This window comes from Pseudopodoces humilis, chromosome 3 (assembly GCF_049639895.1).
Source record: "Pseudopodoces humilis isolate 2021_Gansu_Grassland_sample_001 chromosome 3, ASM4963989v1, whole genome shotgun sequence".
Classification (NCBI taxonomy): domain Eukaryota; kingdom Metazoa; phylum Chordata; class Aves; order Passeriformes; family Paridae; genus Pseudopodoces; species Pseudopodoces humilis.
In genome coordinates, this window is record NC_142202.1 from 93,655,410 (window position 1) to 93,672,752 (window position 17,343).

Here is a 17,343-nt window from a genome sequence, read left to right on the forward strand (position 1 = left end):
GAGGGCAGGACATGACAACTTGGGTTAAAGCACTGCAGCTCCAGCAGTTTTAAAATAAATGGTCCCTGGGAAGAAACTGAAAACATCCATATCGTGATCCAGCTAAAAAATTCCATACACCCTTCTATAGCTAACCTGAAGTAACCAAATCAGTCAAAATGTTTGCTTTCATCAGAAAGGAGTGAGAGATTCTGCATTACGCTCTGGGTAAAAAATTTACTGAAAAAGCACCATCGAAGTGTACTGATAGGTGGCAGTAAACAGCCAGCCAAACATCTAGACACGAGGAAAGGAGACAAAGAACAGTATGAGAAACTGTCTTGGAATAAAAAGAGAAATAAGGGAATAAGGAGACCTGATGGCTGGGAGAAACTTATGAGTTTAGTTAAAAAAAAAATTTACTAGCTCCCTGCTGGTTTGGAAAGTGGTTATGGGATTCAGCCATCCCCAAATACACTGTGTCTGCAACCTAATCTCTAGAAATGTAAGGAGGAATGCCAGGTCCATTGTAACACTGCCCTGCAGATCATTTTCATCTGTTCAACAGCAAGAAGTTGAGGATACACTTAATGATAACCTCATTTTTTGTATCTTTCTATATTCAGTCTGTGAATTAAGTAAATTGAGAAGCAGTCAAAAGTCATGACAGAGACATAAGATGTGTCCTGGCCCATTCAGAAAGGATGCAACTTTATGTTACGCCTCTCAATAAAGATGTTTTGTTCCAGCCTTGTGGTTTAAGCTTCCTAAAATTGTAGTTTAATAAGCTCTGAAGGTACTACCATTTAATTAGTTGGGCAGAAACTTGAGCAGAAAGATATACTATCCCTCAGACTTATCTGAAAAAGAAACTAGTTGAATTTACTACCACCTCTCTCAAAAAAATCACCTGTGGACAGCTGCTGCCAGTGCTCATGACAAAGGGCTGTCACTTGCTCTCAACTACAGAAAGAATACAAATACTTCTGTGGCTTTTTTATTTTATGTCACTTTTTGTTTTCCCAACCCAAATTCAGCTTTCATCAAAAATCATCAAACTGACTAAGCAGTACAGTCCTTTCCCCTATTTTCACTTGTAAACACGGAAAGCATTACTCCTTACCAGTGATTAACTTTTTAAAATAGTTAACTACTTCTCCACTGAAAATCATGTCTTAACAGCACATTTTCCTGACATTCAAGAGTTATTTGATGGAAAGACCAGGGCAGATTTAGTAACTGTGCTGGTTTTGGCTGGGGTAAAATTAATTTTCTTCACAGCAGCTAGTATGGAGCTACATTTTGGATCTGTGCTGGACACAGGGTTGATAATACAGAGATGTTTTTGTTATTGCTGAATAGGGTTTACACAGAGCCAAGGCCTTTTCTGATTTTTGTATTGCCAGGCTGACTAGGGTACTGAGGATGGATGGGAGGTTGGGAGGAGACACAGCCAGGACAGGTCACCCAAATTGTCTAAAAGGATATTCCAGACCACAAGACATCCTGCTCAGTATATAAAGTGGGAGAAAAGTGGAGTAAGGGGAGGGGACGTTTAGAGTGATGGCATTTGTGTCCCAAGTAACTACTGTGTGTAATGGGGCCCTGCTCTCCTGGAGATGGATAAGCACCTGCCTGCCCTTGGGAAGCAGTAAACTGATTCCTTGTCTTTCTTTGCTTGTGTGTGACTTTTATGTTCACTATCAAACTGTCCTTATCTCAACCCACAAGTTCTCACTCTTAGATTTCTAATTCTCTCCCCAGTCCTGATGGTAGGTGAGTGAGCGAGTGGCTGTGTGGGGCTTGGCTGCTGGCTGGGGTTACACCACGACAGTAACTTAACATCACTTCCATACTCCCATCTACCTGTACCTAGGGCACACTGCTTGGTAGGATATTTTGTTATTAAGTCGACCCTTCTCTTTGGTCCTCAGTTTCTCAGGTCACTCAGGTACTTGCCCCAAACAGAAAAAACTGCTCAAGATGCATTGACCATACTGTTGTCTGAACTGAATATTAAACCATACATTTTTTATACATCTGATTTCTTGCATCTAGCTCTCAGTTCCCACTACAAAAATTTGCTAGGCCATTCATCTTCTTTCTCAGAAATTACTAGAGAATTTAATAAAGAGAAACACTGTAAAGATCATATACCTTGAGAAATGAAAGATTTTGTCCGAATGAAAGAACGACCCTTCTTCACAGCTGCTTTTGTCTTTTCAAGTCCATCTTTGGTACCTTCTCTAGCAGCTCTCATAAGCTTTTGCATCTGTAAGATAAAAAATATAGTCTACATGTTCAGTGAATAATAGGAAAACATTTGAACCTGCACACTTTTAGGCTATCAATATTGTCCAAATGAATATATAATAAGTAGAGAGAACCATGAAAGCTCAGAGCCGAGCTCCTGTATTCCAAAATAAAGTAAAAAGTGGAGACAAGGACTTACTTCATGGCAAAACTGTATGCAAGTCTAAAAGAGCAAAAATGCTTAAGAACCCTTCTGCATTCAAATAGAAACTTTAAATAGTCTCAAATGTTATCTTATGGAACAAATACCTACTACTCACAGGTCATTAATGGCCAGAGGTCTTGTCCATCTTTCAGTGTCCCAATAACTCTTTCAAAGTATTTCTGACCTAAAGATAATCCCCTAGACTCAGTTATATATTAACTGTATTCTTAAACAAACACTGTTATAAAGGAAAAAGTTGAAACTAATAACTTCATTATTGAAGAAATACATTGATTTAATTAAGAATTCCATAATCTTACAGTACACTACTACAGCCAAATAAAATCTCATGGAACAAAAAAAAAAACAAACAAAAAAAAAAAACAAAGAAATTTAGCTTTGCTGGAAAATGTTTATTAAAATACCCTGCTTTGTACCTCCTCTTTCCCAAAATGTCACCACAACAAAAATATCTCCACTATTGTCAGAACACAAACAAAGCTGTCTTGCTGCAACCAGGCAATTTCTGGGTTTGAGATTCAAGCTTTTAGCAAAAACCCAGTCTTTCATACCAGCTCCATTCAGAATGGAGAACAGGGAGACTCACAATTTCATCCTAGCTAGGGTTAGGCTAGCCCCATGGAGCCAAGGTGTCAGAGAGGCACTAGGGTTGTACACTTGGCTCACACTCTGGGAGAAGAGCACCACTCAGCAGAGAAAGACAATTCCCCATCTCATTTTCTGAGACTGCTACCATTAAAAGTAAGCATGAGAAAGAGTCCTTGACCAAGTATTTTTAAGACTATAGCAATATTATAGTCTTTAATTTAAGACTGCACAATAAAAATTCAGGACATTCAGAATTCATTTCATACAAATTATTGTCTACTTTTTCAAGCTATTAATAAAAGACAACATTGTCTGTGTTGGAAAAGCAATTATTTAAATGTAGCTAGTTACAAAAATCAACTATACTACCTTCAGCTCATGTTTTTGCTTTAGTTGCTGAATCTCTACTGCTCCCACAGTGTTTGACATCAAATCTTTCATCTTTTTTTCATAATGCTCCTTTAAACGGGTTAGGTCATGAGAAAGCTACAGTGCATAAAAAAACACAATCTTTTCAAAAGGCTGGAGTGAAAACTTCATGCTAAAGCACTCACATAAATCATGCACATGTACAAAGACAACTAAGGGAAAACTATCACTGAAAGGAAACTATCACTAAAGGAAAACTATCACTGAGGGAAAACTATCACTGAGGGAAAACTATCACTGAGGAATATCCAGTCTGAGGAAGAGACCATCGCTCCTGGGCACTGCTGAACTCCGCCAGGTGCTTTTCTGTAAAGACAGGGGCAAAGCTACTTAGACTAAGGCAACTATATTGTTATATATATTAATTGTATTGTGCCTATCTCTTAAAAACCACATGGAAACAATACATCAGCTTTAACCATAAGCATTATTCACTTTAGCACAAATCCTAGTCTGTATTTCAGACTATCCTTCAAAACAGTGAATCAGAAGAAAACTTGGAGACTGAAGAACCTGTGGAGAATGCTGGAACCTGAGAATAAGGAAATTGACAGGGCAGTGAGTCAAGAAAAGAGGCATTAACAGGATTCATGTTCTTGTAGTTTCCACATGCATCATAGCCTCATTGTATGAACTTGGGTGTAACCATCTCATGCATGAATATATTCATTTGCAAGGTAAGGAAACTATCACAGAGAAAGGAATGCTCTGGAATACTAATTACCATTTGTTAAACATTTTGACAAAGGTAGATAAAAGAGGTTAAAATGCAACCAGGAAAGAAAAAAAAAAGAGGAAAATATTTGGTGTGCCCTATAATAGAAGTCCAGTGGAAAACCCCTCAGCTTGATATCAACAGAGTTATTTGGCAAGAGATCAAAGCCTCAGGAAAGAGAAGGCCTACTGAGTTGAAAACAAAGTGACAGGCTCAGTACGTAGCTCCGCTAGGCTGGGTCAGGATGCAATTACCTCTAACATGATGATTCTGGCATTACAGCAGTAAAATGAAGAATAGCATCTGGTTCACAGAAAAAAAATATAACAGCACAAAAACTTTCCCTTCTTAAAATAAATTAGTAAATAAATAGAATAATAAAAATCATAACAGCAAGGTGACTTAAAGGGAAGTCATACCAGCACTTAAAATTAAAAATCCCACCTCCGACCTTGCCATACTTTTCAATGAATACTAAAATTATTAGTAGGGCAAGGCTCTGAAAAGCTACAGAAGGCAATGTTTTGGGAAAATAGTGCAATATCCATCACAAGACCAGAGGAGAAGTGAGAGTTAGTGCAGGGAATGGATACAGAGAAAATGTACATAAAGAAGAGCAGTGTCTGCCCATGTTGAAGTGCCAGTGCAGGGAGGGCTGGGGTTGGTTTTTTGGGTTGTTTTTTTTTTGTTTGTTGCAGGGTTTTTTTCAGCAGTCCTAAAGTTTCTTTCCTCATTCTCTGCTAAAACCCATCCTTAATTTCCCAATTTCTCCATTTCCCAGCAACCCATCCAGGTGCAGGAGCCTCTCTGACTTTTCCAGCCACCAGCTTAAGTGCTCCTCACCTGCTCACACCCATCTTCACAAGGCAATCCCCAAAACCTTTTGTCACAGGCCTGAAAAAGCCATCTGCAGGGCAGTACCCAAGGGCACACCCCTCTTCTCTCATCACTCCTCAGTCTCTTGCTCAGATATTCTGTGTCTGGTCCTGGTACAACCACATTCGGTCCTGGTACAACCACATTCAACCACTGCCAACAGTTTTCCCATGACAGATCAAAGTATACTAAGAGTTTAGGAGTTCCAAAAAATGGCTTTAAACCTTGATTTGTTCACATACATAAATAGATTCTTATGACTTTGGCCAAAGCTGAAGCTAGGGATAACAAGAGAAGATTAAAAAAGAAAAAAAAAAAAAATAATAAGTCAGCAGTCATGTTAAGGCTCACACATCCACATGCAAAGTAATTTCCTTGTCTCTTCCAAGGTATTTAAAAGAAAAAATAATCAAACTCATTTCTTTCAGTCTTGTTAAAAAAAAACAAACAGCTGCAACAGCTTAAGTATGTCTAGTTAGAACAAAACCAAGACAAAAACAGAGGATGAGCACTCAGCTTACAAAGTGCAGATTTGGGTGGGCTCAAGTCTTGCAGTTAACTGCTCACTCCCTGATTTCCAAAGGACAGGCAGCAAGGATGGAGGTGAGGGGAGAGCAGATAACATGTACTGGAGGGAAACACAGACAGCAAGGCTTTTATTCTCATCAAGTTAAGAAACCTGCAAAATGAAAATAAGGGTCCTTATGAAATAACAACCTGTCTGCAACCCCTGCACATTCCAGCCACGGGGTGCTGAGGCAGCTCACAACATACAGTTGCCCAGTGGCTCTTAGGGGGTCTGTCCCTAGTCAGCACAAACTGGGGAGCCTCTCACAAAGAGGATACACAAGGGCAGAGGAAGAGGAGCCAAGGTGAAGAGAAGGTAAGAGCCCAGGGCTGCTCTCCCTGTGCAATGGGAGAGATGCAGTGAGGACAGGCACCTGTGGCACCTGTGCCTTCCTGCCTCCTGCAGAACAGATGGAGCCAAAGGTACTAGACCTGAGAAGTGACTCAAATTTTAATCATGCCACCTCTCTTCTCTCTGAACAGGTAGAATTCTCTTTGATTACAACAATCTTTTACTTTTAGAAGTTTTTTAAGCTCAGCCACTTTCAAACAAGCAAACTGATGCAGATCTACGACAGAATGCTAGGGAACACTAGCAAAGGGTTTTTTGACTTTTGAGTACCTAAAGATCCCAAACCTTCAATTCTTGTCAGACTTGTCCCCATTTATTCTTCACATTATTTTCCACACTTATTTACCACTTACACTAATCTAGCAACTGCAAAAGAAGAGAAGGTGAGGAACTGCCCATAAGCAAAAATAATATCTTTTTTATCTGAGTTTTTTCATTTTTGTAAGAAGCTTCTGTTTAATATTTTCATCTCTTTTCCCTGTTACATTATATTATGTACTGTCACTTCCACGCTTATTCATATCTTCTTTAAAAAGATGCTGTTGGCATTTGAAACTGAATTGAGGAAATAAAGAAATACAGATGAGAAAGGCAAGTATTGGAAACCAGGATAACCAATGACTGAGCAGCACTGCAGAATACATACATGTCTCTTGTGGTTGCCTCGCAAAAAGGAGCTGGGAATTCCATTTTTACACTCAGAATCACTCTGTTCTTCATAGCTTTCAAATTCACTTGAACTCCACCCATATTCCAGCGAGCTGTTTCCACCATCTTCACCATTTTCAACATCATCATAAATCATTTCCTCTGCAAAAATTAAACCAAAATTTAAAAAGCTACACTGAAATGTATGTTTGTTCGAACACCAAAAAACTTGTTCAGGATATGCTATAAAGAATTGTACAGACTTTTGTATGCACAAAAAATCTGAATTAAATACAATACTCAAATAGCCAAAGCAGATTGTCTTTGTTGAAACAGAGTACTAAAGGAAGTGTTATAGGTACACACCACGATCCTTTTAGAAACATGTGCTACTCAAATGACACAGTTGTGTCCAGATCCCACAAAAAGATTCAGAACTTCAAAGGAAGTTTAAATTGTAGCTGTGAAAGCACATCTGCACTGAGAAGCATCATCCTTCAATTTGTAAGCTTGCCATTTGTCTCTAGGGACATCAGCTCAAATGATAAATGCTAAAGTATTCCAAGAATCAAATGAAAATATCACTACTTCCAACAAAACATATCAGACCAAAGTAGCAAGAAACAATGGTTTTATGACTCATCACCACCAGTCACTGGAGGTCTCCCACACTTGGCAGCTACCTTGCTCATAATTTACTCTAAAAATTTGAAGCATTAACCTTTTCAAGACATAACCTTTTCAAATCTATATTGCAAATGCTGACTAAAGTAGCTCCTGTTAAAGACACGGGCCTTTCCATTGACACAGATGTCAAGAACATAAAACTTACTCAAAATAAAATGGAAAATTTAGAGACAATTGCTTATCAGGAAACAGGAATGCACTCTACCTGCAGCATCATTTGTCATTACAAGTAGAGAATTGTGTGGACACTTGCCATGGCACAACACTTCTGCCAGAGATCGCTATTGTCAGAAGTTATGATGCAACATTTACAACTGTCTCCTATTAAACTCAGTAAACAGCAGCTGTTCTTTTAAGATTGATGTTTCATTTAAACAGAGAAAAAATATATACTCAAAAGAAAAGCTGCCATGTTTTACACATCCATCTAAACCCTGGATTTTATTATCAACATTAATTAAATTCTTTATAATCAACACAGATTCTAGTCTAATTTGGAAGATTAAGATTTTTTTTAAAAAAAATTAAATCCCCTTGCATATCAAGACTGTCCTTAAAATACTTGTACTGAAGAAGACATCTTAGTGGTAATCTATCACAATGAGTAACTTAAAAGAACCATCATAGTAAATTAAAATAAATCAAGATATATGCAAGTCTAATTCCTGTGGTGTCAGCTTTGGGGCAGGATTTACCCCATGACTGAGTGAATTTATCTTGTCCATGTGCTAATCTAGATTGTCTGACTGAAACTTATTTTGGAATAGTTGTGTCTCCCTGACAAAATATACAAATAATAAACATCAAGATGATGACTGTACGAAGATGAAATTTCCCTTATTTTCCTACCTATTTCCTCAGAATCTTTCAATGTCTTTGGGGGAAAAATGGAAATCAAACTTTTAATCAATGTCTCATGGGTTAAGCTAAAGATTCTGACCAATATGCTCAGCAGAACTCTGCTCCATATCCTAGCTCAGCCACCTGGGCCTGGTGTATGTGCTTCCTGACTGATAGCAACAGTGCAAAGATGTCCCTGCTCAGAGTAGCACAGTCCACTGAGGGAACTTCCAGTAACATAAGCATTCAAGTCATGAATGTAACACAGTACTTTCCAATAATAAATCACAAAAAAAAAAAAAAATCAGTAATAATTTATAAAACACCTTGCCTGAACACTACTAAGGACAAGAAATGAAACTGTTACAGCTTAAAAGATTAATATGGTTTTCACACAAAAAAACTTAAATGTTTTCTTGATCCATTAACAATTTCAGTATCAAACACCTACACCCTCTGAGAACCATGAGTAAGATGCTGAACTACCAATAAGCCAATTCACTCAAACATGAAATCAGTCAGTAGCAACTGATCTTTAAGCAGACTTCACTACACCCAAAAACTTCAAAACAAACCTGAGCAAGAACTCAATGAAATATGCTCCTTGAGCCCTAACTCCACCATACCCAGGTAAGGTAAAATCTTGACTCTAGCAACTACTTTGAGATCTGTTCTGCCCCTCCAAACATGGTCACAACCATCAGGAGTGGACCACTTCCAATCCAAAATAAAATATTTCTGTAGAGTCACAATAAGGATGGTGAACAGCCACTCTGGACCGTCTCTTCCATCTATCAAGCATTTATATATTGAAGGGAACTTCCAAGGAAAGAGCTTCTCTCTGTAACTATGACAACGATACATAATCGTACATCAATTATTTAAAACACCCTTTTCCTACAGCTACAACGCTGTAATTCTCTAATATGCAGAATAATCAAGCATTTGGAACAGTATCTATAAAACAAAGCAGAATTCAGCTTCTGAGAAGATCAGTACAGGAGATAGTCTTTTAAGTGTTAGTGTAATTCTGAACTTTCTAAAACCTACCAATTATTGACACAATGTTAATTCCATTTACATATATTTTAGGTAAACGAACGTATCTGTTTAGTATACATGCATATAATTCCATTTTACATTGTTTTCAACATTACAAAGACCTCAAACCTGGTTCAGACTCTGAATCTTCTCTTGGCACATCATCATAAATTACTTCATCTGGGTCTAAAACCAAGACAGAAAAAAAAAAAAAACAAATGAGAAATTTCCTAGAATTTGAATGAGACCAAGAGTTTAAGAGGCATTTGGTCAAAGCCCTTAAAGTGCCTTTAGCTTTTGGTCAGCCCTGAAATGGCCAGGCAGTTGAAATGCTGTAGGTCCTCTCCAGCCGAAACATTGTATTCTATTTTTAAAAATTTTGGTTATATAGACATATATGAACACAATGGAGATATGACTCACTTTCCACTAGCATTTTCCTTGCACATCTAATCATTTACATATTGCAATAATGTACAAAGCAGTATATGGTATTTGTGAAATTTCAGAGTTTTGTCTGCATTGTTTATGATGACCTTTGGTAGCCTGAAAACAAAAATCCATTTCAAAAGCCAGTATTTCTCCCTCCTTCTTACAGAAGTATGGTATGTTCTGTGCCTGTTGAAGGCTGCTCATTGCCTTACTGAATGGCTATAGAAAAGCTGTAATTGACCTTTTAAAAAGAACCAAAACTAAATAATGTAGTGATCATCAAAGTACATTAAGAGGCAGAATGACAATGCAAATTCTTTAGTCACTTCATGAAATATGTAAGATTAACCTCCAGCCCACTGGGAATGGCTGAGAATAGGCAGGATAACCTGTCCTCAAACCACACAGTCTCTGTTCTGGTTTAAAATTCATCTATCAGCCAAGAATCAACAGCACACACTCAGAAAGTGGCAATTCCTTCCTTTCCACTTCCTTCAAGTAATTATTTGCCAACTACTGCACAAGAAGAGCAATTTCAAATACAGTTGCAGATCAGAATCTGGAGCTTATTTCCACTTATTTCCACTGCACATGCATTGATGGAGCCAAGAATCTTCCACCTTCCAAAAGGTGAAAAAGTGAATGCTAACTTTATTCTAAAATACAATTTTATTACACTGTTGAATGTTCCAACTGGTACAGCTTGGTTCTGGCACCTATCTGAAAACACACAGTAAAAGCGAACACGGACATTCCCATAAAATCTCCTTGTGCACATAGACACATGCTGCTGATCACAACTTAAGATTGAACACCTTCCACAGCTGTACTTCAGTACTCACTGGTACTTACTTTCCATCCATGCTGTATTTTCAGGATCTGCAACCCATTTGGCTAGGGCATCATCCTCTTTCTTGGTCTGGTTATCTTCACTTGAAAAAGAGGCATAAAATAAAAGAACTAAAAATTACACCACAACATTTTTAAACATCCATGAATACAAGGCAGTAAATATCTTTCTGCCTTCTAGTTTCCACTTCAAGGCTGCTGATTACTCAAAAATATTGCTTCAGTACATAGTTGGGTGATGAATAATCTATTCTGTTTAATAGTTTGAGAATTTTAGTCAGAAAATTGAAAACACTTCCTTTACATTTTTTAAAAAATTGAAAACAATTTCTTTACAATTTTTAAAAATACTCTGCTTTTGAGTTCATCTACAAGAACACAGGAAATTCTCTCAGAAACAGTGAAGTGAGAGCTCCTTTTTCATGGTGAATAGGACTACAGACATTCTGGGTTACATTAGGAGCCATCAGGCAAAACTGTTATCCTCCTCCACCTGGTGCCTCTGTAGCAGCTTGTCTAGTTTTGGCTTCTCAACACTCCCCTGCTCGAGAGCTGTGGAGAAATTGAAGCTACCTCTAGAAAGATGTAGAGACACTGAAGTCAGGGACCAAAGCACCTGGTTTACAAGGAAGAGGATAAAAGACATGGTGATTATTTAACCTGGTTGTTATGGGGTGATCCAAGAGTAGCTACAACTATCCAAAAGATAGCTACAGAGGTGATAGAATCAAGGTTACTTTTTTTTTTGTTTAGGTTTGTTTTGGGGCCCTTTTTTTTTTTTTTTTTTTTTTAATGCCAGACAAAGAGGGAATGGTCAACAGACTGCCCACTGGAAGATTTGGTTTGGACATTTGGAGAGGTAGGGGGAAAGGTAGTACAGCAGGAAAGACTGCTCCGGGAAGCTGCAGCACCTCCATCCTTGGAGGGTTTGAAGGCTCAGCCAGCAAGGTCATGGTTTATCTGATGGAGTATCGGCAGTGGTCCTGCTGGAAATAACAGGCTAGACAGTCTCCAACAATCTGTTGCATCTGACATTGCCATCACTCTATAAAAATTCAACCCATTGTGTCATGCACAGTTACACACACCAGTGCTGATTTTAGTACATAATTACAGGAATTAGAAAGTGAAAAAAAACAAATCAATGAACAGCCAACAAACATCACACAAGGTGATTTTGCGTGATCAAGCATCACACAAGCAAAATAAAATACTTATCAAATGCAAGCTTTCTTAGGAATTAAGGTTTTACAAATCATTAAAACATGATGAACTAGCAATCACCTATTCTGAGAGTCCTCCAGGTTTACAGAATTATAATGACATTCTTCAGTTGCTGACTGTGTACCTGCCAAGTAGAAAAAAAAAAAAGAAAAAGAAAATGCTTGCAATAACACATCAGTTTGGCTCAAATGGCACATTTTAGCATAAGAAACTGATTTTACTAGTTCATAGCTAAAGAATAATCTCCTTCTTTGTAATAGTTTTATTCTTACACTTGTTCTTAAAACAATACAAGTTTCTTCACACCATGCATTTTTGAAAACTAAGCAATTCAAAGACACAGCCATTTGTTAGAAGATCTGTTAAGAGGAAATTAAAATGCCTGATGCATTTAATTCTATCTATCAAACATATTCCTATACAGGTAATAAGGACCACACAAATATTTGCTTTAACTTGACAGTATTCCTAAAAGGTAAAGGCTGGAATAAAGATTGGTATTACAGAAGAATTCTTGCCTAGCTAAAGAAAAGTATATTCAAAATACAAAAAAGGAAAAGGCAGGATATGGGGAGCTTTCTTTTTCTACTGTCTTGAAATTAAGCTGTCAACTCTCTCAACTCTGGTTACAAAATGAAACTCTTGTTTCTGTAATAATCCATAGTTATTTCCCTTTCTAGTTTCTTCTTCTGTCTTAAAATTGTACTAGATGACATAGAATTCATCAAACCATCAAGGGAAAAATTCCACAGCAACTCTAAATCCACAAGAATTGGAAAATACATAAACAGAAATATAGGAAAGGGAAAGAAATAGAAAAGATATATATAGAGGAATATAGAAAAGGTAAAAGGGAGACTAATTTTGCCAGGATCTAGAAAAAAAATCAATAAAAAATATGAGAAGAAACCATTTGACTGGAATACTGAACTCTGGAACTGGAAATTATTTCATTACGTTAAAAAGGAATTAGCGTTAATGATATTCACCCAGGGTGAGCGCTATACAGGAAAGGTACTTGAGATTAACCAAGGATTCCCCTTCGATTAAAGTAAGGTGTGTAAACACAGTACCTTCTTCATCCACAGAAACACTGCGTATGATGACAGGACTGGAGTATGCTGGCAGTATCAAAGGTAAGTTGGATGGCACAGCATATCCGCAAGGGACAGGAACGGAATATCCACCGGACAAGCTGGGACTTGCACATTCATCTTGGGGACTTGGTTCTGGTGACGAGGATGGATCCTTATCTTGGATTGGGGAAATATTTATGACTGAGTAGGGATTTACTTTGGCTGGAGTGCCTTCTGCAGCAGGTTGTGATGTTTGCAGCTTCTCACTGTTTTCTAAATTATCAGCTCCTTTAGTTGAAAGATTAAACAAAAATACAAAGTTCAATTTTTTTATACCTGTTCAAGCTGCTCTAATAGCTCTTTGCAAGTATGCTAAACACTGACCCGATCTTTACTAAACAAATTGCTTACACCCTATGACTCAAAATTCCCACACAGTAGGGCCAACATCCCCATTTTACAGATGAGCAAAGAAAAGCAGAATAAGATGAATTTACAAAGATGCCTATGGGAAAACAGTAACTTAACTGACATAATAACTCATAAGCACGAGTCAAAATAGTCTTAAATCCTAAAGGTTAAAATCAGCATTCTAGATGAATTTGAATCCTACAAACACAAGAAATATTGTAGAGGTAGTCATGAGGACAAGGAAAGTTTCACTGAGGTACAGCAGAACAACAGCCCCCTCTGAAGGGAACTGCAGAACTGCACCCCAAATGATCAAATGATTTTAAGCTGTAAGCACAACTTCACAATAAGGGTGAGCAAGCAACAGATGCTCAGGGAAAGATAGTGCTTAAGTTACAGGTTGTCAAACTGCACTGTACCTGAAGAGTTATCTACCTTTAATTGCCATAAGCACAATGAATCTATTTACAAAAGGAAATTGGATCAAAATAAGCAAAATCAGCTATTAGCAATTTAAGCAGAATACAGCAATTTCCAGACTACACCTCAGCACTGGGAACATCTGTATATGTAATAAAAAATGTTTCAATATTTAGCAAAACTCTGTTTATGAAGGAAATTCATACATTCAAACTCCACTTATTTTATGCACAGCATCTCAAGCTCAGCAACCAGCAAATTTAGCTGTGAAACACCTTATCTCAAGACATTGGTGTGCCTTAAGACCAGCAAGGATATACATTTTTCCTGTAGCATGACACTCAGACTATGTCCAACCCATTGGTGTGGATATCACACTTGAATGGGAAACCTCACAGGATTTAGACGTGATGGTCACTTGCCCTGTCAGATCTACCTGTTAGATCTACCATGATTGTAACTAGCAGGAATATTCAAAACACTTGCAGCGTATTTCCATGTGTGAGAGACTGGACTATGACTCAAAACAAATTGACAGCTTTCAGAGGTGCCTGGGTGCTTTGCTGAGGCCAGGTTTGCAAGACCACAAAGAAAAGACAGTGAGTTTTTTGGTGTGTAATGACAAACCTCTGGTCAAGACAGAGGGGGTGAACTTATCACCACCAGAGGCTACAAACTGGGCTCTGAGTAAGAGGCAGACCTTGGGGAGACAGTATCATGGCAAACTGTGTTCCCTTACACACACACACCTTCCTCCTGGGAAGGTCACATTTACATGTAGGCTTACTGACATTGGAGGCAGCTGCCTTAGAAAAGCTCATAAACTGCCAACGACCAGTGAAGTGCCCTCAGACTCATTTCTGACACCCTCCACCAGAGAACTGCACCTGATCAAAAGATGATCACATTCACAAAGGAGGTGCTTGGGCAGTCCCACCTGAACCTGAGAGTGTATTAACCCACCAGACTTTGTATTATGTGGGCTTTTTCACCCACCTCTGACAGATCAAGACTTTCACATGTCACTTCAATCAGGTCTCATCACAGATCCATAGGTGGTGATTATGTATCTTCCTACTCTTACCCTTTCTCTTTCTTCTTTTCTTTTTCCTTATATTTTTTCTTAAGAGGGTGGCACTTCTATGCTTTGATATTGCCATATTACTATATGTAATAATAACCAAAATGGCTACATATATGCTTTCCAATTCAACCAAATTGTTCCAAAGTAAACCCAGCATGTATATTTACAGGAACCATTCAGTGTCATTTCACTCTAATCTGCTCTAAGTGATCCAAAAAGTAGAGCCTGAGTTACCCTCAGGGGCAGGCCATAACACCATGGAAAACTCTTGTTAAAGTACTTTTATTGCACTGTCAAGAAAAGGCATCTTATGATCAGTCTTGATTATTTAGCCCAGTGGAGGTACAGACCAACAGGCTGACTTACCTGCAGCACCAGCCTCTTGGGGCTCTATGTTATTTCCAGGGCCAGGAATAGGTGGCACAAGGGCTTGCCTGTCTGCTTCTGGTATCTCATCTCCACTGTCAAAGTCAAACTGTTCTCCCTCGTCCTCCTCTTCATCATTCAGACCCGTGGCTTTTGGTTCATGTTCTAGAACTGTGCAAAGACACACCTTTGGTTGTTTGCTCTTAATAATGATCTCATGGGACCAGTAAATGCTCCCCATTACAAATGAAGCTTACACAATGAACCCTTAGAATTTTAGGTTACTGGAACAGAACAAAAGTTGATTGATGTGTTGATAACCTCATGCAGTTTTCAATAAATCCTTTAGTGCAAACAAGGAAATTACTTGGAAGTAAATAAACAAGTAATAATGCAAATACACTTGCTTTTTTCATAATGAGCCAAAAGATTTTTAGAACACCTAATCAGCCAATTTTAAAACAAGAAAAGTTCACCGATTAATTTATTTGCACAGGGACTTTGCAACTTTATAACTTCAAGTCATTTTTCCTTTTTAAATCAAACTCCTAAGTCTATTCTTTCCTAACAGTGCCCAAATACCAGTGACAATAACTGAGTTCACATGCTCCAACAGAGACCAGCAGATTGTTTTTCCTACTCCAATCTGAGACAGTTTTAAACCAAGGACCTCAAGCAACATGCTATTAGCCCTACTACCACACACAAGTGCACTCTGGTGGAGGGAGGGTGGAACCTTTGAAGAAGAAACGGCTGAAATAATGACACCGTAATATGAATAGGAATTGAGGTTTTTTTTTCTCTTTGCTTTTGAAGATACTGTATCACAGATTTGGCACTGTACATCGGGCTGGGGAGAGGGAGCAGGAAGAAGTACACAGCAGTTTCTCCCATGCCATTGGGGAAAACCCATGAAAATTTAAACCCCTTCATGTTCTACAGCATAAAACAATATCCTAAAAAAGATAAAGATGTAAACACACAAGTATATAAAAACTTATAAAAAAGTTATAAAAATTTACCCAAAGGTGATAAGGTTCGCCCCCCCTCCTTCCTCAGGTAACACAAAATGAAAAATAAATCTTGCAAAGACAATTGATCTGCTGCATCGTGATGATGTTATCAGCTATCCTACCATCCAGGACACATTTTTTATCTTTATGATAAAACTCACAACACCCCAAAGCTCTAGACTGCTTAGATTGTCATGGTAATCAGCATTCCTGCCAAGGCTTCTGTTTCTTCAGGAAAGCTCAGCTCAGGCTGAGCCAGCATATTTTACCACAGCCACAAATAACAAGATCTTTCATGCAGCCTCTCTGCAGGAGAAAAAGTGAACTAATTGCAAAAACAGTACAGAACAAAAAACCCAGGTTATCCTGCATTTATTGTCATGTGTTATGGCTGAGGCAGCAGGACATTTAATTTCATTTTGATGAATTCCTTTCAAAAATTCTTCTGTATGAAGTCAGGCTTCTCATTTTTGCTTTGTCCATTAGCAATTCTTTTTTTCCTGAAAGATGCAAGAAATTCTTCAGAGCTGGTCCAAGTGATTAAAGACAAACATGGCATTCTTCCTAATTCAGCATCCATCGGACTAAACTGTAATACTTTTTGCTTGACTGTGTAATGGGGAAAAGAAATAAAAGAGGGGAAGATGTCTTTTCAATATGTTTTAAAAAAAACCAAAATGGATGTGACACTTAATTTTTTTTCTGATATGGCTGTTAACACCACCCCCCTTCAATCATTTCAAAACATTTACTTTGCATCATTGAAAAACAAGGCACAGAACCTGATAAATGGGCACTACAGCCTGGAGAGATCCCATAATCGCACCACTGATGGGACAGCGGGTTAGGATTACAAAAAGAGACAAAAAGAGAAAGAATACATTGTCTGTCAGAAAGGGTAGACAGGAGCCAAACAAATATCCTCAGTTCAGAAAGTTTTAAAACTGTATTTCAGCTCTGCATCACTTCTACATTTGCTTAATTCTGCAGGCATAAACTTCAGCCTTTTAAATTTACAGATACCTTCCATCTTACATTAAATAAAACTATTCTCTTTAAGCTTGTAATATCAAGGGCATACTATTTCAGTTGATGGAAAAAGTATTTTAACAACAAAAATAAAAAAAAAATAAATAATTTGAAAAAAAAAAAAAAAAGAGGATGAGGGCTTTTTGCTTCAACTTAAGAGCTGATCAGAACCGCAGATAAATACATTCTATGTCACAAAAAACCAGACAAATTCCTGTTTGGAAAATACCTATTTTCC

At 37.9% G+C, this 17,343-nt stretch overlaps 1 protein-coding gene across 5 annotated transcripts in view; it reads right to left on the reverse strand.

The window, feature by feature from the left end:
* Window positions 1-17,343, reverse strand: part of ARHGEF10 (Rho guanine nucleotide exchange factor 10) — a 107,566-nt gene that overhangs the window by 63,345 nt on the left and 26,878 nt on the right. For 4 of the 5 annotated variants that reach the window (XM_014251467.2, XM_088052848.1, XM_014251465.2 and 1 more), the window contains 8 exons: window positions 15,064-15,234; window positions 12,780-13,070; window positions 11,767-11,830; window positions 10,486-10,565; window positions 9,331-9,387; window positions 6,632-6,795; window positions 3,416-3,532; window positions 2,137-2,251 (listed from right to left, as the gene is read on the reverse strand). In XM_014251467.2, coding sequence (XP_014106942.2) covers window positions 2,137-2,251; window positions 3,416-3,532; window positions 6,632-6,795; window positions 9,331-9,387; window positions 10,486-10,565; window positions 11,767-11,830; window positions 12,780-13,070; window positions 15,064-15,234 — 1,059 coding nt within the window. The remainder of the gene's footprint in view (window positions 1-2,136; window positions 2,252-3,415; window positions 3,533-6,631; window positions 6,796-9,330; window positions 9,388-10,485; window positions 10,566-11,766; window positions 11,831-12,779; window positions 13,071-15,063; window positions 15,235-17,343) is intronic. The other variant, XM_014251468.2, reaches the window with a different exon arrangement.